We start from the raw sequence: 24148 nt of genomic DNA on the forward strand, positions 1-24148 counted from the left end.
GGTAAAATCAGATCTCTGTTATGAGTCCCACCATGTCAGGAGTCTCTTGCCTGTGAAACAGAGCAGGGATTAGAAGATTCTCACTGGAAAGTTTTTAAGGGCTAGGAGTGCTTTCAAGCTAACCTTAAGATATTTGGACCATGAGATTGATGTCAGTCATTTTGACAAAGCATCAGCAAGGTCAAAACTGTGATTGGCCTTTCGTTTGTGTGCTTGTGTGAGTGAATTATATTACTTTCTAGGCTGTTGAACTGCTTACTGATGGCTTATTCTTTACTCGGTTACAACACTTGGTTCAGGAACTGCCTAGTGAAAAAAAACCTTTCTAGGCATGTGAATATAAAGAAGTTGTTTTAATGTAAGAGAACTTACTGATTAGCTTTGTAGCATAATTAAATTTTGATCATCTAGGAAAATAATAGGTGGAAAATCATACATTACTTTGGGAACAAGCATCATTCCCACTGCATTCTGAGAGGAGAGTCTTGTGCCCCTCATGCTGGACCTTTGAGGAGGCAGTCATTAAGCTCTGGAGTGCTAAGGAGCGGAGCTGATTTATTACTTCCCTGCTTGTCCCCTAAGACAGGATAACTAAAGATAGAAGAAATACAGTCATCCCATTGTGGGTAGTATATCATCCCTCAGCATATGCCTTGCTTGTGAGGTTTGGCTGTTTGGGTGATTGAAGTTACTTTTACGTACAGACAATAAGCCAACTCTGCAAAAGTTCCTCTGTTCTTTGAAGCGGCATAGACATCGAAGAGCTGTGCTGATTATCCAGATAAGCAGGCACTTTCAGGAGATATTTATATTTTATGGCTTTCTAAAGTTTTTCTGTAGTTTTATAAAGCTACAGCCCTAGTAGAGTTGTGTCTCTGGCCCACTGAGGAGAATTTTCTCTGCATGAACAATGCAAAGTTACCTTAAAATAACTCGCTGGTAAATCCCCCCTGGGCAGGAGACCATCTGACAACAAGTCTGTGTTCAGCTGGAAGGAAAGGAGTGGGCACAGGGAGACCACACCATCTGGGGGAGATGTGCCTTAGCAGGGCAAGGGGAGAACCCACAGTTCCTGTCTTCTGGTGGGAGACAAAGTAATAAATTTGTGGCATGGATTAGTGATTTCGCAGCTCCTTTATGAGCTTGAAGGAAGGAACCGTGCCTGTTTCACTCTGTGCCGCTCCATCTTTCTGCAGCAAGGAGTAGTAGGAGTAAAGGACAGATCAAGTTGCCTTTTTTTTTTTTTTTTTTTTTTTTTTTACAAAATGGTGAGTGTAAGCTATTTCCCACTTCATCCTCTCCTCTTACTGTGGCTTGCTAAAATACTGTCGTACGGGAGAGAAGTGAAATCACATTTGTTAACAGTAGCCACTAGTTCAGTCAGTCTTCACCCTTATCTCAGTGGCAGTGTATTAACCCTGACCTGTGCTATATATCTGTATCCTGTATCTGGGGTAGGAAACTAGAAGGCAAAACAAAACCCAAACCCTTCCAGCAGTCTGGTGTCTCAGAGTTGAGCTGTCTGTGTCTCCCAGTTACTCAGGCTGTATCCATGCTGCTGCAGTTGCCATTCAGAAATACACTAACACTTAATTTGTAACTGCATCTCAGAATAAATCATCCCCTTGTTGCCCATAGATCTCAGGAACTTTAAAATCCCTGTCTGGGGCAATGCAGCACTTTGAACTGCTGAGCTTTCCTGGTGATTTATGGTAGGAAAGATTCTGAACGCAGTTTCTGGTAAAGAATGGGTGGCTTTGTTTTCCTTAGATATCCTTGGATAACAAGATCAATGCAGTTATTATTAGTAGTAAAAATAGTTTCAGAGAAAATAACAGGTATTTTTGTAGTAAAGACTATTGAGAGTAAATCATGAGGGTACATAGCATTTCCATTTTTATGCCACCAAAACAAGAGGCTCTGAGATGGCTGCCTTGATACGTGACCATGCAGGCTAACGGCATCCAGGGACCAGCTAGCTGCATGGGCTAGAAGCCCATTGCAGCATCCAGGAATGTCCTCAAACTGGCCTGGCCACGCAACTCTGACTTTTCCAAGGTTGGGAAAGATTTATTGTATCAAATGGAATTTCATATTCCAGGATAGGTGTGGTACGTTAACGAGTTAAAACTGAATGTTTTACAGTATAGTCATGGTGATGCTTTTTTCCTTGCTAATTCAGAGCTTGTGGGGAGAAAGAAGAGGAATTGACTGTAAGCCCTTTTGTAGAATTTAAAAAAAAGTACAAAATTACTATGTACAGCTTTTACTAGAGAAAAAATGGTCAAGAAGGATTCCAGGTGTTTTTCAGGTAATGACATTATTCAGATGCCTTTTCAGGAAATACAATTTAAAATGACTGTGTTCATGCACAGCATGCAGTTAGTCTTTTGCTTTGTTTTGTGTATTTCACCAGCAAGCTATCCCAGAATAATACTCTGAATTCTCAATTGGTGTAATTCATTATAGTTCCATTAACTTCCAGAGAGGCTACTCTGGTTTATTCTGGCTCTGTTTCTGGCCAAAGTGTTCAATTCTGAATATGTAATAAAAGTGTTAGTCATCTTAACAGCCGTTATTCACATTAGTATTTTGTGCCCAGTCCTGGATGTTTTAATGTGTTTCTTGTTGATCAACAAAGAGGGCGTTGTGCACAACAGGGTATACATGGCAAAGATTAGATGTTTCTTTCTTTGCTTTTGAACTTTATTCTGACATTTTCACTTTTCTGCATAGTATTCTCCTCTACGAGTAGTCTAATCAGAGCTGGTCTTCCTGGGAGGCATGCTGCCAAAATAACAGTCAGTACCAGCGACCATAGAACTGAGGGCAGTACTGTGAAGATTTCACTGCTTAAACTTGAGCAGACAAGGAAAAAAACCAATTTTTTAAATGTCTGATTTGGAACTCTGTGTGATTTTAATTAATTTTTTTTTTTTAAGTCAGTCAGCTATACCAGTATAATAATGATTAATCCATTCCAATAAAAGAAAATTACAGGTTCTCAAACGTCTTTTTAGACAAGTATTATGATGGTTAGAAACAATATTAGTTAAAGGCAAAAATTCTAGCATTAAATAATACCAAAATTATTATTTCTAAGGATCAAGCTGTCTAATATAGTACTGTAAGATGTTGCCTGTAATGTGAGAAAATATAATACCAAGACTCTCTGTTGTACATTTCTTTTCTTCTGGGAAAGACTCAAAAATCAAATGATACAATATTTTCTGCTTGTAGAACCTTGTTATGGCTTTCTGTTATCCCACACATCAGCCACTTAACCTGGTGACCTTATTCTGATTTTACTGTTACAGAACTTAATTCTGTAAGTCTTTGTAGACTGAAATGCTTTTTTTTCCTCTTGGTTCTTCAGAAAATGTCATAAAATCATGCATGCTTTCTAACATCTTCAGCAAATTTTGCTGGAAATAACCCACTAACATTCTTTCTTTGAAGACATCGTGTTTTTATAGTATTTCATCACTAGAATTTAGTATGTGGTTTATATCACAGTGGTCATCCCTTCATATTCTCCCTGCAGCAAGGTGCCAGAGGAAAAACTCTTTTCAGTCTAAATCAGTCGGTTAAATTGTCTGATGGTTCTACCATAATGACTTTTTTTTTTCTTAATTTCAAGTAGTGTATATATAATTTATTCCTGTTTCTTTAAAAGTGTGGGAGCAGTTTTTGGAACTGTTACTTGAGCAAAGGTTTTTAATCTGCCATTGCCATGTACTGAATTCATTTTTGGATGCCTTTGCAGTTCTCTCCTAAGATCAATGTTGCCATGCTGCCTTTTCCCCACCCCTTTTATTTCACAGATGATCAAAGTTACTCTTTCTTGCAGATAAAACAGATGAAATCATTACTCCCCGTGCATTTCTTTGCACTTATATTGAATGATCTGCACATATTTGTGTGTTTTCCCTGTGTAAAGCAGGGTTTTTTCACCCCTATCCTTCACTGGATACTGATTCTGATAAACAGTGTCTATAGCTTAGGCTTGAGCTGTCTTGTGGTGGGGAAAAGAGTGTGTGTTTACACCCTGTGTATTTAAATCCCATTTTCTCTAAGCTTTCTTTAGTTACAGGGAGACTGTATTACTTTTTATAATGAAACCACCTTACCATTACAGTGACTGTCATTTTGGAGGAATGTCAGGAAGTGTTTAAATCTCCACAGGGCCTTAATAATTTAAAAGAATTTTTGGTGGTAAAAGTGCATGAGAATTTCCCAGTGTAATGAAATTATAACATACATCAAATATAGAAAAGTATTTTCTTCTTCCATATAGATATTTTGAGCTTGCATAAAATATTAAACAACCATAAACTATCCATATATATAGATATCCCTATTTTTTTATTTTTTTTTTTAAGAATCGCTGCATGTTGATGGAGGGGTAGAGGAATTGCATGAAGCTTTGCCAGTCCAAGCTGTGTTCTACCCTTAAGTAATTTCTCAGGCTGCTGCACACTGCAAAAGGCTAGTCTGAATATCAGAAAGGCTTAGCAGTAAGACTCTTTGTCAGAAGAAAACAGTGTTTCCTAGGCTTGTGCACGTGTTGTTTTGTGTTGTCAAGTGGGTTTGGTGATTTAGGTAATCAGAAACCTGGCATTCCCATTTCAATAAAGAATTTGCGTGGTGCCTCTTGGCCCTGGTGGCTCGTAGGGACATTGGCCGGGGAAGGATACATGGAACATTAGCACAGCTCAGGGCGTGATCCTGTTTTTTCTTACTGAGGAGTGGAGTTTTTGCCATATGGAAAGACTATCCCAGAGTTAGTGGATCCCAAGGGAACAAAGCCCGTTCTGTATAACGATTCTGGCTGTGACTCTTACCATCACACCACACAATTACTTCATCTTGCATCCTGGCTGTGCATCTCTATTGTCTGATTAACTTGGGGCCAGGCTATTTGCCATAGTCTTTCGCCATTCATATTCACCATTACCCTTTAAAATTTCCCTGACTATCTTCCAGCTTGTCAATAACAAAGTGTTTCATACATGGTTCCATGATGGTAGGTTAAAGCTTCTAAAGTTGAGCTGCTTTCTAGCTGCCTCTTCAGCTGTGGTCTGTTAGTGGTGAGCTTGGCACATGTGTACAGCCCAGCCAGATCAGGAGAGCCCTGCAGATGTCCAGGGACCTGATGAAGAAAACCAACCCAGGTCAGAATGTAAACACAGGTCTTGAGTCCTATCATAAGTTTTATGATCCATTCACAATTAATAATAAATGAGGAATGAAAGTTAAAATTGTGCTATGTATGTGTCTTACGAACTGCGTTGTAAGTGTTTAAAAGCATCTAAATAGAAGTTCTTGTAGATTAAACCAGCCTCTTGATTCTGATTGAGACACACTGATGGATAATTTTTTGTTCGTCATCTGTTAATGTCTTGTACATGATCAGATTTCATGTTCATTGCTCAGTAAATGTTATAATAAATATTAATGTATTGCTGCTCTCAAAGTACTTATTGAGATCTTTAAATTTCTTTAAATATATTCCCAGAACCCCTTAGAGTAACCAAAATTACCTGTAGCATTTTCCACAGCAAAATTATCCTGTGATGTTGATTGAAATTGTGCCAGTGCATCTGCCATAGAAACGTTAATGTCACGTCTGACTGAGACACATGCACCTTCTATGTTCATCGTTTCTGAATCCATTACAAAGACCTTAATGGTAGCTGTATATAAAGACATGCCATAATGACATCTTAAATGCTGTCTTTAAATTCACAGCATGAAAAGCCTTTCAGAAACACTGTACAAAAAAAGCAGGTAGCTAACAGCAATTTGTGGATAATATTCATGCTATGTCTTTTATTTAGTGGAGGTTTCATATTAATTCCAATAGAAATAAATGGATCCAGAAAGCTAATGGTGTACATAGAATTTTGTTCCTAGTGAATGACATTTGAGAGCTCAGGTCAGCTTGCTTGTTTCACAGCAAACATAAAAAAATGCATGCCAGAGTTTGGAAGAGTATCAGGTGGTTATACAAAATTTAAAAATATACGATAGAAATATAAGATCTAAAGCATATTATGTTTGGAAAAAGGGTATATACGTGCAAAAAGCACAGTATGAATATTCTAAAAATTCTGTAGCAAGGTTATTTGGAAAGGGCACAAGCTTCTCATGAAACAATCTTTCAGAAGGAAGGGGTTTGAACTCTTATAATTCTGTCAAGGACCTTGTGTAGTCCCTTTTTTGGGCAATGGCCTTCTTTTACCAGTCACCACAATACACTCAGTTTGTCTCAAATTTTGCTAAAGGTAGAAAGAGGAAAGTGGAATAAATGGAAAAGAAGGCAATACTAAATCTTACAGGCTTCACCCAGAATTTTTTGTAATCATGGCTGAAGCCCAGAGGATGCTGGAGCAAAACATGGGCTTTTCTGAGGATGTCTCCCAGAGTCACATCTAACTTCCCCGTTTTTTCACTTAAGTATTCAAGACATTAAATACTTTGGGCAGTGTCTTGCTCTTTTGAAGGTTTACTTTAAATAAAAATAAAAAATTTTTAAACAAGACAAAAACCCCACAGTTTTGATCCATGAGTGTCTAAATTTATTTTCTTAATTACACAGTTTATAATATTGACGTGACCTGTGATCCTTTCAGTAGTACTGTTTGATTGTATTAATTAGGCTTTATCCTTTCAACTGTTTTCTGTCAACATTGATTGGCAGATTATGATAACACTTTATAATCATTTACATGCTGAAGAATCGTATTGGCCATATTGGCTCACTGGGCTGTTGGATCCCAAGCTTATTTGTGACTGAGCCCTGCCTGACAAAACTGGCCCTTTCCTCTTGCCTGCCCACCCAAAGACTCACCATTTCTTCCGCAGAGGATTCGCCTCCCTGTCCTCTCCATCCTCCAGAGCCTCTGTGCACACCTGTGTGATTGGTGTCTACAGGAATAATAATATCTCTTAGCTGCTCTTGCGTTTACAGAGGTGCCTCTATCCTTTGGACCTGGTTTGTGCGATCCTTTTCATTCCTCAGTGTTAAGATATTTTATAAAGTCAAGTAAACGTTACTCATGGTTTACACACAAGGAACCAAAGCATTCATCAGTGTCCATGGTAAGATCAGGAACAGATTCTGTGTCCCCCTGAATGCCGTGCAGGATCCTGCGTGTTGAATAACTTTGGTCCTTAGAAAATTATTTGTAGTAAGGGATGCCAAAAGATTGTGGGTTTGGGAAAAAATTATTAAAATTAACTTCTGCTTATAGATTCCAGAAGATTTTAGCCATGCTTATGTACTCCAGTCCTACCCAAATATCATCAAGTAACAAGTATTCCCTAGGAGTGTGATGAAATTAAATCATTTCACACTAACTACAAAATGTAATGGTGACTTTTAGTTACCGCAACCATACACAGAATTGAAGTTGGGAAACTAGAGGTAAAAAGCTTGTTAGTAACTTTCTGAGTAAGCAGCCACCCTTGACTGCTTCCAATACTATTATTAGTGATGGAGAACCACTGTATAAACTGCAGGAGATGCTCCATTTCCTTTTTACTCATTTAAAGCTTTCTCAACATTTTTCCTTTGACAATGAAATTTTGAATGATTAGGCTCTATCCAATCATTAATTATGTATGTTCACATGTAAGGACAGTTTTAATGTAGCTGTTTTGTGTTCCGAGGTTAAAATTGCATATCTTTATGATGGGACATAGTGCTTCTGTCACTGACTTTTAGAGTAAATTATTTTAAAGCTTGAAATCTGTCTTTTTGTCTCTCAAAGAAAACACATAGGACCACGTATTTATATTGCTATATAAATAATGTAAGTAGCAAATAAACATTATTGTACTTTCTTACTAATATATATTGAAATGCGGGCAGGCAAAGTTCATGTTTAAATAGGTTTTTATTTTAGATTTTTCCACCTGAAACGTTTGCTCAACCTAAAGTAGAAATACCTGTATCCCCCCAAATGGAATTTATAACATAATTGAAAAAATCTTAAGGCATCTTAAAAGATACCACACAGTAAAGTTCTTGGTAGAGGTTAGTAACTTATCCACCATAAAATGCCATTGTTATGAAAACATACGTTTTCCAGAGTTATTGCAGCCTGTGGCTTCCCTTGAGTTGTATTGATTTCCTCAAAAATTGTTTAATGGGGAAAGAAATCATTCTTGTGGCATAACAGTCCAGCTCCAGCTATTTCTAAGCACTGTGGTGCAACTTCAGGGCACTGGGTGGGTTGTGGCCCCAGTGCAGCTCACATTTGCTTTTTAAGGCTGCCTTCAGTACACAGAGGCAGATCTCGCTTGGCCTCATGATCCCTGCAGGGTTCTTAGTGAATAAAATATGTGCCAAGATGATGATCTTCTAAACCAGCTAGCTTTTATGTACATTTCCAGGGGACAGACTAGATAATACTAAAGACTATTCAAGCACAAGGGCAACCCAGTGCTTTATCCAAAGAAAAAATAATTTAAAAAAGTCAAAAGGCTTTATTGTTTACAGATCTTTTCAGACACTGTTACATATTTCACCATGCAAGAGATACTGATTTTGAGTGAAAAAGTTAGCACAGGAGTAGCTACAGTTCTTGCAAATGCATGCCCCAGGAATTTGAGACTTACTATTAGTATTAATTGAGAAGCCCTGTTTCAAAGTGCGCATAAATAGCTGTGCTACTTTATCTTCTAAATAGCATTATGGGTGACTATTTTACAGAAAGGTTAACAAAATAATGTCTTACTGATTTGAAATTTGTAAGTAATATAATTACCATTATTCAAACTCTTCTTTAGGACTGGTTTTCAAATGTCAGGCTCCACATCCATGCAGCCAGGGGATTAGGCATAATAATAATTATTGTCTGACATACAGGGTCACCTTAGAGGTGATACTTGGAAGCCCACCACTGTCAGTGCCAGGGCCTGAATCAGCTGAGTGGGCTTAGCAACGTAAGGAGTAGACCAGAAAAAATTTACTACAATTTAAATGATGCCAGTTGGAATTCTACGCATGAGGTATATGTTTTACGCGCCTGATAAGAAATGGCTTTCGGCTCCACTACCTCACATTGAATCGAAAGATCACAGCCCAGAAATTTTTTCCAAAGCTTTTCTTAGCTTCATGTTTTTAATTCCTCCATCTGTCTGTTTTGTTGTTTTGTTTACTTGACCTGCATGCTGTTTAATGTCTCCTGGGGATGCTGTTCAGAAGCCTCCTACCTCCACCCTGGGTGGTACAGATGATCCAAATAGGGCATCAAGGGAGTCCAGAGAATGACTCTAGCAAACGGTCACACCCGGGACAGTAAGCTCATCTAAACCTTTTCAGACGACAACTTTTTACATGCTCTTGCCTGAACTTGGATATGCTGGTGTGCTAGATGATGGTGCATCTAACCATGGTACACAAAGATTAGCCTCATTGGGCAGCATTAATACAGAGTTTCAAAAAGATTCGAGGGTCAGAGATGGAAAAGGATTTCTAAAACTGCATGTAATAAATCTGGGCTTTCACTGGATCGTTGGAAGACTGGAGCATGCTGTTGCTGAGCAGCCGAACTTGTCACCAAACAGCCTTCGGCTAGTCAAAAACCACCTCAGCATCCAAGCTGCCAACATTGCTGTTGCTTCTGTCAAGCACCCATAAAAAATAAAGCAGGGAAAGCAACTTTAATTGTTAGTAGGTTCCAGATATCAAAATTGCAATCTCTTGGCTTTCACCACTTCATAATGGAGCCTATACCAGACCCATGTCAGCAAAGATTTGAGCACATTATAAAGCTTTCCTTTGGTATTGTAAGGCAGGTACTAATTTTCAGGGGCTGGAGACACTACAAATATATAGTATACAGCTGTATGCTGTGAGGATTTTCAAGATCGCTGGGTTACTGACAAATCATAACTTTTGACAATGTTTATAACCAACGACTTTCTTAGAATTGTGGCATTGCTAAAGTATATTTAGCAACACACATTATTAGGTATTATTGAAAATTAATATCTCATCTGATGAAGTACATGTGGTTCATTGAAATATCCCATATCAAAGTGTTTTTAAAAGAGTGATTTTTATTAGACATCATGGGTTTGATTATTAAAATTAATGAGCTCTTTCAAAGTCTCTGCAGATATTTGTAAAAAGGCATTCTTTTTTTCCCCGCTGATATTTTGATATATGAAAAGAGACTTTTTCATGCTTCCTGACCAGTCTTCTTATTTGCTTGTCAAATTTACCCTAGGGTTTTTTTGCCATCTAGTTTCAAGACAATATGAACTGTTAACAGATGAGCACCTGAGTTGTCTTCAATAAATAAGCATTGAGAAGGAAATCTGGTATGTCAACCAGATTTTTATTACAACTTGGTAAGTTTCCCTGCAGGTTTGAAATAAGCTTTTTTTAATTAAAGAAAAGAATTGTATTTAAAAAGCTTCTGGAAAAAAATGTGATGTTAGGAAAAGAATAGGCTTTGCAAATAGAAAAGTCTACATGTTAAGACTTCAGATGCTTTGTCAGTGGTAATACAGTCTAGCAGGGTGAAATGTAAACTTCCGTACTGAACTGGATACAATTTATAAATTTTGTATAGCTGGATCTAAACTTCTTGCTGGAGTTGTTTTAAAATGTGTCTTCATAAACACTTCCCATGGACATATTCTCTATAAAAATAAACATTAATAACTAACTGACAGAAAATTTATAGAACTGCAGTCTTGACAGCCTTTAGGCCCCAAGAGATTACAGTACAGTAAACCCAAATTTATACAAAGAATGAAATATAAAGTAGAACAGAACAAAGGGAATGGAGAATGGCTCTTGCTGTTTTCCTAAAATTAAAATAGTGACATATTCCTGTTACTTTCACTGAAGCATATGCATGAACCGTAAATAGCAATGTTTCATTTTGGATCTCTGAATGATCCAAATGGATCTATTTCTTAGGAAAAGGGCCTGATTATGGCCAGAATGTGTATACACAGGATAACTTTAGCGTAGGTAGAAGTGGTGTTTCCTAAACTGCCTGTCAAGAATGACTTAATCCTACTTTGCAGGAATTGCCTACATCAGTGAGACACATTCATTTCCATACCCACTCATTTAGGAGACTCTCTGCTGAGAATGTCAAAGAGAAGCTAATTACTATCAGCTATGGTGATCCCTTAGGAATTAGGCTGAGATTGAGAAACCACATAATTACTGAAGTTACACTATAGTCAAGGATTAAAGTGATGAGTTCTGCTCCCTTTCTCTTTTTTTTTTCTTTCGTGGCTTGGGGAGCAGCTGTCACAGGCAGTCCTGGTGCTCTTTAGGTGATCGTTTTGTGACCAATTTGTCCTCTTTCAGTCTATTTTATCTGCTAGCAATGCCATGTAAGGGCAGAAGCAGGAGAGGCAGTAATTGTATGTGCAGCCTGGTTGTTTCCCAAAGAAACCATCGTAGAGAAAATGGCAAGGTCCTTGAGCAAGGGACTGATTTTAAGTTAAATCATCTGCTTCATTAAAGAGAGACAGTAGAACTTGGAAGTTCAGTTGAGTAACTCTATGGAGCAACACCTGCTGCCTGGAGTTAAGGAGAATTCAACCAGAAAATTCTGTTCTGTTAACAGCAGGGCTCTGAGAGGAATTTAGGGAACCTATGATAGCATTAATACCTGAAAATCCGAACAAATTTTTGTAAGTCCTTACTACTCTGATGAAAAAGGAATCAGGTAAATTTTCATTCAGAACAGAAATTAAAATTGACAGACTTTTGTGCTACTGTTGATAAAATCTCCAAGATAGGAGATAATTTTAAATAAATGCCAGTCCTTTTCTTGAGATAAATGCCTGTATCCTTTATAAATCTTCCCTGTTCCATTCTAATCCAAAAATAAATAAAGCTTTTTTTTTTTTAATGTAACTGTAAATTCCTTATTGTGAGCAAAGCCAGTTTACAATGCTAATGGTGGTACATGCCAGAAGTGTGAATGTTCCTTGAATCCATTTGACATTGATGATTGGTTTTAAAATTGTCATGTTATGTCCTGATAATTCAATGATACAAATCTTATAGCAGTACAGTGTTTTCCTTTGCGGTGTTGCCTTTTCTGGAGTGACTGGTTAACCTAGAAGCAACCCTGTGCATTATAAGCAGTTGGACTAATCCCATGGGCTCTGTGACTGTAGGTCTGTATTTGCAAAGGACACATCCCATTCTAACGTGACTTAGCATGCTGAGGAATACAAATATTGAGAGAGGAAAAAATATTTTATGAAGGGAAACAAATGATCAGTATTTAAAATAACAAAAACGTCATACACTTGAGGTTAGTTACCGATAGGATAGAAATATAAGCAAATGAGAACACTGATGTAGTCTTTCAACTATAAGTAGCAAGGTCCAGGTTCTGCTTTCACCCATATTGCATTAAAAGTCAGCAGTAGATCATTTGCAAAATACTATTGGAGTACCTGATTTTATTCTGAACCTACATGGGATAGTTTAGCTAAGGAAGTGTAGCAGTTCTGCCAGATGTTTTGGATGATAGGAATGAATTAAATAGAAGTGTTCAGGTTTGGGGATCCTTTGTTACATCATACATACATGCTAACAAGGTGAAGAGAAGTGAAGTTACATCTGTAACTGTGTTTTCTATATGTAAAATCTCAAGAACTACTACTTTTTTTCTTACTTGCAGTACACCTTTCAGGAATTCAGACATTGAGACTGCTTTCTATTTGGTGAAGTTAGGTCATTGTAGGCAAGCAGATTGCTCAAATTTGGAATGCTTCTACTCATTTTTTGCTTGCTTTGCTCCCTGTATATTTTTCTATGGCAAAGCCAAGCTTTTAGTACTGGCTTTAGTCCTTTATTGAAAATAGAGCTTGTACTAACAGGAACCAGATTCTGTTTTCTCAGTGAGTACACGACTGTTGTTAATAATTAGGCAAGTCAAAGCTGTAGAATTTTCATTGTGTGTGATGATATACAGAGGATGAAGGTGGGCGGGGTTTTTTTTCAGACAGAGAAGTGAATATGATAGAATGGAAGGTATTTCTTTTTAAATAATTGACTTCTGTGTATCAAAATAAAGGAATGCAAAAATCTATTTTAAAATCTAACTCACTGCCTATCTTTAACCAAGCTACAGAAATTAATTTTAAAATGCCTGTAGTTTCAGAGATTATGATGCTGTGTTAGTACACTAAACAATGCCAGGATCCGACCTCGATGCTGGCTGTTGAGCGAAGTTGTCTGCCCCCTTTCATTGCTAGCATGTTCCCCTGCAATGATTTTGCTCTGTACCAGCTCAGCCAGGCAGTTCCCCAGGTAGAGTCTGGCTGGCCAGAGACTGCACCCAGCAGAGAGCTTGGAAGAGGCCGTGCTGTTCTGCATGGATGCAAGGTGTTGTGTACCAAATGTCTTGAGAATGGGTCCTACAGTTTTTCTGTATTAGAGTAAAGGCATCTTCTGTTTCCAGGCCCCCAGTGTTATGGGATTGTATTGATTTAATTTCATCCTGACTCTTCCAAACCGGTGAAAGCTATTTTTAGATTTCAGTTTAAATTATTCTGTAGAATATCCTTTCTTATTTGAAAACTCCTTCTACCCACCAAGTAATACCACTTTTCAAAACAAACAACAAAAAAATACATCAAGAGTTTAAGTCTTTAATCTTCTTAGCAGAAATATTATCTTGGTACTTGAACTGTGATTCCCTTTCTTGCTCTCTTATCAATACTGTTTCTTGCAGTTACTCACCTGCAGAAGGTATGTTATATATTAGGAACATTTCCTTTTCTTGATCAACATTTGTTGTTTTAGGTAGCTTAATTAACTGGCTTTCGTTAAACAATACTCTTGTCTGCATTTAAATTGCTACTGTTCTTCTCAAAGGTAAAACAATCATTCATATTGTATTACATAATATCAAAGTAAAACATTAAATTTTGTGAGAAGTCAAGGAACTTTACTGCCTTAAAATGGTGATGAAATTTAGATAAAATTTTTCTTTTAGAAAAGATTTTCAAAATTAAAAACTAGGTTTATGTTCAAGACTGTCTCTCATTTTTCCAAATGATTTTGTGTCGAGCAATGAATAATATTTTGCTGAAGCTTTCTTTGGCCTTTAGTCAAGTACTATAAATGAATTCGTTAATGGGAATTATTTTTGGGCAGCAGTAGTGGGTGTGTGTTTAAAGTCTTACGGTCACGCATGATACTTTGAGCTTCAAGTGTAGCCATCTTTTCATTGGCAGTTCTAACCTAAGAGGTAGTTTGGCTTAAAAGAAGCAAACAAACAAAAGAAAAACCATTATCTATAAGCCAGTCTAGTACTACTTTTAAGATTGCATTCTAGGCTGTCTGAATGAGAAGCCTTCTTCTTGGTATTATTGAAAGAAACATTGTCACAATAGAAATTGTCAACTTTATTACAGAGGTTTACTTGAATAATTTAGGGCAATATTTTTTATTCTGCTTGGTTTTAATAGGTCATAAGAGCAAAATTTGTTTTCATGAGAAAGATTAGATTGAGATGTTTAATAGAAAACTGAGAAGCTTTCCCAGCCTGAAGTTAGCACAAATGCAGTATGCTGCGAAGACGAACATTTCTCTTCCATTTTTCTCACTCGAGCACCAGTGGGACTGTTGTAGAAGACAAACAGGATTTGTGTCTAAACAGTAAACAATGCTGAGCATGAGGGCCATGAGCACCATTGCATATTACACAAGTAAAAGCACAGAGACATCATTTATTTAACATCAGCATTATGTTGGTTTGGCATATGTAGCTAACCTATGGATCTACTTTTTGGCAAAAGCAGAGAGTGTGAGAGGAGAACAGCAACAAGGAAGGATAAGAGCTATGATAGTAAAATTACTCAAGTTTGTTTGGTTCTTGATAGTAAACTGTTTTATGTGTATTAATTAAGAAGGGGCCAACTTTAGGAAGTGGTGTTGGAATATATAAAATAGTATTAGCATAAATGTTAGATATACTACCCTGAATATGCTGCCAGTAAATAGTAATTAACAATCATGAACATATTTTCAACATTTAGCACTGGAAAAGTAAGCATAGCTAAAGTTTAGTGTGAAGAATTAGGCTGTAATTTAACCCTTTTCAGCATTTATTATAAGCAATGTGTTTTGTCTGTACTGGACTTTGAAACTTTTTAATTGGCTTGTGCCTTGGAAATATGTCAGTTAATACCTGTTGTCACCCTACAAAAATCTCTAAGTCTGTGAGGCAATATAGTGCATGCTGGTAAAAGCTGAGAGGTTCTGATATTTAAGCATATGCTTCATTGTAAACAGTGGTTGTGCTGGCTCTAGGGACCCTCTATTTACTTGTTTAATTTAGCAGTGTTCTTGGTCAGAAACCTGTTCTTTTGAGAAACAGTGAAAATGTTACTTGTGGGTTGCGTATTTTCTTTCATTTTTAGTAGACGTGGATAACAACTGTGAAAGGAATGAAGAAATAGGACCCATTATTTACTTTCTGTGAAAACCTTCGGTATTGAATCTCAAATTATGGTGTCTTTCATCCACGTGAAGATTAAACCTTCCTAAAACACACAGAAAGTAATAATCAGGGAAGTTACCATAATAGCATCAGCCTCACTCACCACATTATTATTTAATATATTTTAGTTGAAATGTGTGCTGTTCTGGATATCATTATCTTGAAAATTCAAAGTAATTAAAGATTTTATTTTTAAAGCAGGCATACCAATAAAAGCATTCCACAGGATGTTGATAGCTGGAATAAAAATGTCTACATATCTTCTGAGTGCTTTATTAGCAAGGGAAGGGGGTGGGTAGCTTAAGGAAGAATCTGGTTGTCTTGACATTTAAGCTTCAAGTAGATAACTGTCAAAGCAGAGAGGGGATTGCTTTTTAAATGTAGATAATGCGTTTTTTATGAATTTACATGATAATATAAATGTGAACCAGGTGTGAAATCGTGGTTTATGCAGTAGTAATGGAGATTGAAATCGTAGGTAAAAGAACCTGGACAGAGCCTACTTTACTTACATTCAGCAGAGGACTTGGTGGAAACCTAGACGGAATATCCCGTTTCAGTTTGCGAGGTGTTGGGAAGTCTCCCTGTTTTCCTTTCAGACTGCAGCTCCTCTTTGTCACTTTGAGAGGTTTAGTCTGAACCAGCGGTGTTACCGCTTTTTACGCATGGTTTTGCTCCAGATGGATGATTTCTTGCCTCACTGTCTATCAGTCTTTCTGCCAGTTGTTTTCAGGGAGTCTGCAGCAGAACCTGTAGGGATTTATTGCCTGAAGGTCCATGGTAGCAGGTTGACTATTACGTTACAAAATACAGTGCTTGATCACAGCAGTAAGCTTCTCTCAAGGGTTTGTTGTAATGAATGTTGAAAATTGTTTAATTCTTTTTTGTTCTGGGTGTGTATGGCTGTCCATACTGTAGACCAAGAGTCTGAACAAAGCCCCGCAGTAAGCAGAACTCTCAAGCTCCTTTCCCTGTGCCACGTGCACATCTTCCTCAGTTGTTCTGTAGGTGACAAAGACTGACCTGAGGTAGATGAAACTGGGCTCTGTAGCCTACCTCTCTAGTTACTATAGGGTCTACAAGGAGGAATGAGGAGACCATCAGTATATTTCTGGTTTATAACTGCCCATCTTTCTCTCCACTGGCTACAAAGAGATGTTGAGGGAAGCTTATCTTTACAGTTTAAATTTGGACTTTTTGAATTTCCCTCTATGTCATCTGTCTGTTTTGACACCAATTGCTGTCAAATCTGAGACCATCTTAGCAGTACAGAGGTTTTAATAAAAATAAACAAAAAATATTTTAAGAATTGTCTTGTAATACTTCATATTCAAGTTCTTTTCAACTTTGGTCTTCTTCCTTTTGGCAGCACCAGAACGAAAGCATTCCCTTCTGGGTAGCCCAGATGTCATTGATACTGCTCCAAGAAGAAAGCGAAGACAAAGGACAGCAAAGCCTGCCGCCACAGGAGCTAAGAAGGGTATTCATGAGACAGAAGTGCCAGCCAAGGAAAAGTAAGCAGTTTTCAAATTTGTTGAAATGTTTTTATATCTACAGATGTGGGAGGGTTTGTGGTTTGGGTTTTTTTGTGTTTTCTTGTGCAGTTTCATGTTTCAGATCAAGTACCGTTGTGTTGCATTCTGTATAGTCATTTACAGTAATTTTGCCCAACTTTGAATAGATGTGAATGATTACTGCCAGGCCCAATGACTTATTGATTTTAATACACCTCTAAAGTGAAAATTGTAAATTTTTTTCTTTAATTGACCTAGATAACTTTAAGCAAATAGATCAAAGCCTACTAAAACGATGTTCTGTAGGTTACTGCATAAACTTGCAAGCAAAGAAGGATGCAGTTATAGCAAGTGTCAAGCTAAGATGGACAGCTTCAGCTAAGTTGTGTCACAGAAAGTAGTCACACTGTAAGTGTCTTCACGGTGAGGGTGGTCAAACACAGGAACAGGCTGCCCAGAGAGGTTGTGGAGTCTCTATGTGTGGAAATATTCAAAACCCAACTGGGCATGGTCCTAGGCAACCCGCTCTGGTTCAGAAGGGAGGTTGGACTAGGCAACCCTTTCAACCTCACCATCCTGTGATTCTGTTTTTGTAATTTCAGTGGAAATTAATTCACAATAACATTTTTAATAGACGAGAATAGATTTGTTTTGGAAATAAGATCAGTGGGAAGAAAAAAGAATTCACTCTTAATCACAAGGGGGGCAGAATTTATAACACTTAAGGAAAGTCTTTTTCTTCTTATATCACTCTCAACTTTTGGAAATATTTTCACATGATCTGGGAGGTGCTTAGCTATGCATAGAACTACCTCAGAGGTGCAGTGTGATTGGTGGTATTTTCTTCAAAAGCTGATCTTTTTTTTTTTTTTAAGATCTATGGTAAGTTAGATTTCAAAATACTTGTTTTCCCTTTTCATTTGTAATATCCAATGGATAATAAACTGTTTAAACAGACATGGACGCAAGTAGACTACAAAGACATTTCCCATGATTAGCAAAGATTTCTATTTAAATCAGAAAGAGAATTACCTTATTTTGACATAGAAGGTTGTGGCTTGATGCCAGCTAGGAATATTTAAACTTACAATCCTGTTTTATTAGTAAAAAAGTTATATTTTTTTAGAATTGTCTAGAACAATGTCAAATTCCTCTATTCTGTTCTTTTAGAGTCTAATATATTACAATGGACAATGCCCTTTCCCCATTGTACATAGTCAGTTTGATTTTGAAAGTCTGACTCTGTTTGCCTGAAAAACAATTTCACTCTTTTTAGTATTGATTGTGGAAGGAAAACCTATGGAGGCAAATGATTGCAAAGGAGAATATAGAGGTCTTGGGCTGAGTAATCCTCACTGTATGAGTATCTGAGCCCTTTGTGTAGGGGAAGGACTGAGACGATATTGATATTTTTTGTTTTACTTCCTTTAAGTAAGGCAAATTTTAGAAAAAACAGAGCAACATAATGTTTTTCATACTGTGTAAAGTATTTCTAATATGCTTACAGAATCAAATCAGAGCTGAATCCGGAAATTGGCTCCTCTTCTTGCCTATAACATAATTAGTCATATTTTAAGGCTTACCATATGGAACATCCATTCTATCAGCCTCTATTCCCATTTTTCTTTTTTGCATTAAGTATGTATGAAATGTATTGTAAACAACTGCTTTGCACTACAGGTCACAACATTGCTTGGCATGTGACATGCCTTCCAGTACGGTGAAGATGTATCTGACAATAAAAGATCCATGTTTCTCTGTGATCCTATGGCGACTTCAGAAATCAAATGTGGTATTGCCCGATACTGGAGTATGTTTTTTAACCCTTTCTTTAGTTAAAAATACAGTGGCAGTGCTAATTTTTATATTAAATAAGAAGATATTAGATCTCCCCATTTACCTGGAACATTACAAAAGCCGAATTGTAATAATTTCCATTGTGCTGATTATTTTTGTCAGTGTCCCTGCTTAGTTCTTGGGTTTTGAACTTCATTTTAAGTCTTTTGCCAGCTGCTAATCAAGCTTTCAGTCAATTTGCTTGGCTAATAATTTTCACTTTTCTTCAGCCTGTCAAAAGTAGGGAGATGTAGAATTAGTGTCATAATTCAGTTCACAATTATAGTTGTTTCTTTTTATGAAGCCTCTTCAGTAATTTGTACTGATGGAAGGCTAGATCCTACACGATGTGAAAGGCTTTATCTTAAGCTCATGGTACGTTGGGGTCCTGCCCAAAATGTTTTCCAGTATTGTGTCACTTGGCAAAAAATTACTAATCCAAGCAAACCACCCCAGCCTGCTGGGGCGGCAGGGAGGAAGTTAACCTCTAAATTCCTTCACCTCTGGAATTGCTCCATCACAAATATGGAAGATGTACAGCCCTTGAAAGCATGTCATGCTTTTCTGTTTGGCAGGAGGATCAAATGACAGATTGTGATCACATTTGCAAATGCACGAATGAGTTCTTATTTCTGAGCTGTCCTGCACAGACCTGCAGAAAGATTTGATTCTTTACTTGTAATGTAAATATTTTAAGGTGCTATCACTAAAATTGTATCCCACAGTTCTTGCTTTAACAAACTAAAGCTTATTTAGAGTTATTTTCCATTTGCAAGTTTTGCTGACATCATCAGTGCTTGTTTAATATTTACCAGGCAATGAAAGGGCAGTTGCAAACCAGGCATCAAGAGCATAATGCTGTCTTTATATTGTTGCATCATAAGTCAATTGATACAAGATCCTAAATCAGAAGAAAAAAATACCTCTTTATTGACAGAGAGCATCCAAGTTTTTCACTTCTTTTTGGCTTTCAGATTGTTTTTTGAAAATCCAGTGTTTTTCAACACAGTCATTGTTATCACATAATAGGAATTATATCTTAACTTTTATGTATTTTTCCTAAGATTTTAAAGTATGGTAAGAAAGTACTGTTTATGCTTAAAGTTAAGAGCATCTAAAGTAAATACTGAGTCATGAAAAATGAAAGGATTCTATTTCCACAAATATTTTAGATTTATGGATGTTGAGGCTAGTTATGTAGCAATTCTCTAGTCCTTTGGAATGGAAATATATTTTTAGATATGACCAAGAATACTGAGAAGAATGCAAATAAAAATCTGTTTAACATAGAAATTAGAGCAAAAGGAGTACTGCCTTTCTCATGCTTTGTGTGTGGGTGCAGTGGCAGGAAAAGGAGTTGAATTGAATTTATCTGTATAGACATCTAGTATTAACTGTGACAATTTATTCAAGGACTAAATCAACAGTTTTAATGAAACTTGGAAATGTGCTTTGGATAATATTAAGCTTAGTGAAAGTAGTATAGACAGGAGATCAGTAAAGAACTGAACTAGGATTTATGGAACAAGGTTTGCTAAATGAACTGTTTAATTATTTGCTGAGATAAAGATGTTCTTTATGATAAAGTAGAAATCCAGAAAAATTAGTTGGTCAGTGAACTGCCAAGATTCAGGTTTATCCAGCTCTCTAGGTTGTTTTTCAAATTTGAGCTATCCAATAAAAGGAAATGTTTCCTTAGGCAGACAGATGTTACATGTTGATAACAGTCAAACTAGGGCTTGCAATTTACACATTTTTAAAATGTGACAAAGGATGGTTCTTACAGTTCAAAGTATGATTGAGTCAGCAAGTAAAATAGAATTATTCTTATTCCAGTAAACTGTGATGGTATTCTTGAAGCTTTAACTGTAACTTAATATCTGGCAATTTCCTAAGGTGCAGAACAGAGATAATATGTAAGTCAAGTTAAGATGCAAATTCTACTTTTTACAATTTGCATTTCATACTTGGAGGAGAAAAATTAATAAGAGCAATCCCAATCCACAGTTAGAAATTATGCTTATTGATGCATTACCCAAATCTCTCAGGGGACTGCATATGAATAACACTATTAGCTATGTAGAATATGCATTCAATATAGAGGCTTAAGTGTATGGCCTGTCAGCCTGAATCCTATAAATAATTGGATGTTTCTATAATAATTTCACTTTAAAAGTATTGGAACCTATTTGAGAGAAGATAGTACCTACTGAAAATATTTTTTATATATCGTTTCATAAATTAAGCATAGTCATTGAATATAGAATACTTTGTGTGGCTTGTACAATCTATACTGACAGAGTACAGCTGAATCCAACCACTGCTGGAGTCTCTATAACTAAAACAAAAGTATATCAGGAAAAAGCTTCCTTTTCTAGTACAGCTTACAACTACTACTTTGTTTCCATAAGTAAAAATCTATCTTTCTGCTTTGGTTTATCAAAATTGTTTTTATTTAAGGAGGTAAGAAAAGCAAAACCTTTTTTTCTGTCTGACTTATTTCTTATTAATAAAAGATATAGTTTTATGGTCCTCATTCACGCGTGGGTTTCTTAGGACAAAGGCTTTACTGGATAAGACTCAAAATTCTTTAAGTTATTCTGTATGTATCAAAATGTAATCCATTCCGGCTGCTGTATAGTGTTTATAATTTCTTTGCTATTGAATGTGTACATACTGTTGAGGTTGCATACAATTTCAGAAGTCGTTTGGGGGAAAGCATCTTAAATACAGGAAAAGCCTTATGGATGCAAATATGCTGGATTCTCCTGAGAATAAGAGTAGAGACAACCAAAAAAAGTTATTACGGAGAAAATGCTTCATAATTTTGAGAAGAAAGTGTTAAGGAATAGTTGTAATTCAGTTGACTGAGAAATAACAGGTATTATTTGCTTGCCTTTTCTGTAAAGAAATACATGTTTACACCAAGCACTGTGACTCTTGACAGTGAAAAATTTCAGTTTCATATGTATAAGTCTAGTTTTGTACATTTGATGTAGCTGTTACTGGGGTTTTTTTTAAATTGAAATTTGACTTTTGCTGGCTTGCTACTTCTTGCTTGATTGATAAAACTGAGTGACTGTCAGAATCAGGCCTACGTTTAAATTGAAGGAAAGAGATGCTTTCCCTTAACTTCAGTATGTTTTGCTGAAATATTGAGATGCAGTCATAGCCCCACTGAATTTGATAGGATCTTTGCCACCAGTAATTTAAATCTTCCTTTTTTACATATGAATGCTCCTTTTCCAGAGAGCTCAAAGTGTTCAACATATATCTAGGAGTCCTCAGAAACATCTGTATGAAGTAAAAAACCATATTCAGATTGCTGACTGGCTATTTGGAAGTGCCAGTAGTTGCCAAGGCGTATTTTGTGCCACTTGCATTGTTATCACCTGCTCCATCAGAAAAGGCCAAAAAGAGAATGTCATTTTTCGTTTAAATATGATTGTTACGGTCCTCATGCTTGGTGTTTGTTCTTGACTTAAGGTTCTGATTAAAGTTAGTCGCACGTATAATTGTGGGTGGAATCACCTGCGTAGTTTTTTCTTGTTAATGATAAATATGGTGGTTTTTTATTTTCATACTCTTATCTCTTTCTGTACCTTCAAAAGGTTTTTACAGTCTTCATAGGTATATGTCATTTATTTGAAGAGAAAGCTCTTAGCGTTACATTCCAATACGGTAATAAGCTGGACTTGTCTTTCTTTTGATAACCTTCCACACCTTTAAAAGCACTCAGAGCCTGTGGTGTGCCAGGAATCCCCTGGGATCATCTCTCTGCATTTGTTTTAATTTATAGCTTGCGGTTCACATTTTTAAAGTCCTGATGCAAGGTTTGTTTAAAATGTGGTTTGCCACTGCCAGTGATTCAGGTAGCAAAAACATAGATTTGTCCTGGAATTTGGCATTCTCAGAGGGTTACACATAGACATCGGTATTACTGTCTCATGCAACAAGTAATTCTTTCTCGTAAAGATTTAACCAAGTGATATTTGAATTCCACTGAAGATCATACCATAACCTTCCATGGTTCAGAGGGGGTATAAAGTTTACACCACAGTTATCCTCTTTTAAAAAAATGTGTATTTGAGAGTTCACGTTGACATGTCACTTTTTTATTCATTAAGAGTATTTATTTAATACAATTGGAGAGAACTTGCAGAACCTTGCATGGTGTGACAAAGTGCTATGATCACTGGTATATCAGTGAGTCAACGTAGTGTCTGTGTACAGGAGTGATAAGCTCATTCCTGCCATAATAAATTTATGGAATGCAATGTTTAGAAAGTTTTTTATAATTAACTCATGTGGGCTAAAATGTAAACAGGTTAAGAAACCTCTTAGAAGTGGATAGTCAGGTTCATTTGAGACTAATGTGAGAATCAAACCAAACATTTTTTAGATAGTTGAATTAAGTCCTTCTCGTGTTTCATTCATGCTCAGCATTTTCTTATACTTTGGATAGTTTCTTTCTTTCCCTTTTAGCCATGACATTGGCTGCAGCAGTTGGTCACCATTCATACCAGACAGTTTTGACTCACCTGTGCAAATATTAAAAATTGTACTGTAACTTTGTGTGGCCTGATGGGAGCTTTGATAAGTGATACTTATCTTCTCAACAGTCATCTGTGAATGTTTAAGGTTGCATAAGGTTGAAGTAGAAAGAAGAGCTGTGTTTAATACCTGTGTTATGTGACTTGTGGCTGTACAAAATGGGGTGTTGTCAGAGGCAAAAAGGGTAGAAGACTTTGATTACAATGTATAGCAGTATTTGCAAAAAAAAAAGTTCAAAAAGTCTAGAATAATTCCATATTCAACTGGAAGGAATAAGGCAGAAATAAATACAACACAGTACAGTTACCTTTCTCTTCATGGCACTCTGGCCTTCTGTGCAGCAAGTGTCCTTGTTTTAAATAAGCGGTAGATAATTAGGCTTCCACCATCCATGTGAGAAGGGGTGATTTATTTCTGTGGGAATTGCAAGGAATTCATATCTGCAGTCACCATTTCTGCTGACTCCCCAGGGAAAGATGGGAAAATATGAAGCCTGAAAGCCTGCGGCAGGGGAAAATGAACATTATCTGCTGACCTCCGAGGTTGCAATTTCTCCTGAGTAAAGTCACTCAGCTCTCTAGTTTGTAGCACATCTCACCAATTTTTGTCACTAGTAATAGCCTAATAATTGACTGCTGATGGAGAAGTTATTACTCAGTAAGACTGACAGGACTCTACCCTATGTTTTCTCAGGGCGTGTTCTTTTGAGCAAGATTTTATTGCTGTGACAAATCTGGT

The 24148-nt window shown here is 36.7% G+C and overlaps 1 protein-coding gene across 5 annotated transcripts in view; it reads left to right on the forward strand.

Annotated features, from left to right (window-relative positions):
* Window positions 1–24148, forward strand: part of XRCC4 (X-ray repair cross complementing 4) — a 181532-nt gene that overhangs the window by 101825 nt on the left and 55559 nt on the right. For all 5 annotated transcript variants that reach the window (XM_075021427.1, XM_075021425.1, XM_075021426.1 and 2 more), the window contains one exon: window positions 16876–17020. In XM_075021427.1, coding sequence (XP_074877528.1) covers window positions 16876–17020 — 145 coding nt within the window. The remainder of the gene's footprint in view (window positions 1–16875; window positions 17021–24148) is intronic.

The sequence above is a fragment of the Buteo buteo genome, chromosome Z, assembly GCF_964188355.1.
Source record: "Buteo buteo chromosome Z, bButBut1.hap1.1, whole genome shotgun sequence".
Classification (NCBI taxonomy): Eukaryota; Metazoa; Chordata; class Aves; order Accipitriformes; family Accipitridae; genus Buteo; species Buteo buteo.